At 42.6% G+C, this 1,457-nt stretch overlaps 1 protein-coding gene across 1 annotated transcript in view; it reads right to left on the reverse strand.

Annotated features, from left to right (window-relative positions):
• Positions 1–1,457, reverse strand: part of FAM161B (family with sequence similarity 161 member B) — a 15,691-nt gene that overhangs the window by 5,259 nt on the left and 8,975 nt on the right. The window contains exon 5 of the mRNA XM_003786902.2: positions 1,329–1,457. Coding sequence (XP_003786950.1) covers positions 1,329–1,457 — 129 coding nt within the window. The remainder of the gene's footprint in view (positions 1–1,328) is intronic.

Genomic DNA, 1,457 nt, shown 5'->3' on the forward strand with positions numbered 1-1,457 from the left:
AAAAAAAAAAAAGAACAAGGATCCAGAGATCCTTGTCTCTGACCTGGATAACTGTGCTGTAAGTAGGGGGTTGGAAGGTGTCTGGGTTCATGGTCTTTTAGGAATACAAATCTGTGTTTCCAAAGAGGACTAGAAATGGGCCTCCTTCAATGCAGACAATTTGGGGTCAACCTACAGCACTTAGTTTATCAAACTAAATTATTTTTCAGATTTTATTCTACCAAAAGGAAAAATAATCAAGACTCTTATATTTGGGTGTTTATATTCAAATAGACTGGGAAGATAAACATGAAAGTTTAATCTGCTCATATGTTGAACTCCCTGCTAGAAAACAGATGTGGGTATCCTTAGTAAGTGGGCCAGCCTCTTGTTCATGAGGCCTATTGCTGATGTAGTTAGCCTTGATTTCGTAGGTGTAGCTATGAAATTTGAAGAAAAAAAGACATATCCCTTGGATCCTAAATACATTTCTACAATCCCTGTTGTGGGTCTTAAGGAGCATGTAGGTTCCAGGTGCTCCCCAATAATCCCAATGGGAAAGTACTGAGATGTTATCTTCTCCTGGGCTAAACTGCTCACAACACCACCACCCTCCCCTGCTTATGTCAGCTTAGAGGCTTGGTGGAGGACTTTTTCTTGCTGGAGGGATGGCTCACTGAGAACAGTATCATGACAGAGTCAGGTCAGTTAAAGTGTTAAAAATAAGCAGGCTTTTGCTTCCCAAGTTACTGACACCTCACCAAGATGAATCTCAGAGAATCTCAAATCTATGTAATGGATGTCTTATCTTTTTGGGAGCAGGTTCCGCCAACTATCATGCTTCTATAGATCTTGTTCCTCATAGCTACCTTCCTCTTTGACCTGTGGGCTTTTACTTACATTCTATCTGGAACCTTCTTTCTCTCTAGGCTTTGGCTGGCTAACTCCTCATTTTTCAGGTTTAATCTTAGACATATGTTACAAGGGACAAGAAATTCCTATCCCAAGCTGCCCAGTGCCCTCACAGTCCCCTGTCCTCCATCATTGCATTACTCATAAATACAATCATTGCATTTTTTGCTCTTCTGTATTTCAGACTAGATATTAGACTGTAGGTTCCTTAAGGTATCTTAGCCTTAACCTTGTGCCTGGCACAGAGTAAGTCCCCATGAATACTGGCTGAATGATGGCTAGATGTTCTCAGTACCAGGTGTGGAAAACCACAAGTATTCCTATGCTCATCAAAGAAGTGTCACTGATAACTGGAAAGGAGCCCCAGCAGCAAGGTGGTTTCTAGCACTTGAGCAAGAATTAGAACATTTTGAGTCTTACATTCCCTGATCACTCACCTGACTGCAGATTCCCTCTTCCTGGTGGCATCTGTGATGTGCACAGGGAGGGTGTTAGCAGAGAGGGAAGCAAGGCCACTCAGAGAACGACTCCTTGGCAGGGGTGTAATTGGTGGCTGTGGAGAATCC

The sequence above is a fragment of the Otolemur garnettii genome, unplaced genomic scaffold, assembly GCF_000181295.1.
Source record: "Otolemur garnettii isolate 467f Iridium unplaced genomic scaffold, OtoGar3 scaffold00020, whole genome shotgun sequence".
Taxonomy (NCBI): Eukaryota; Metazoa; Chordata; class Mammalia; order Primates; family Galagidae; genus Otolemur; species Otolemur garnettii.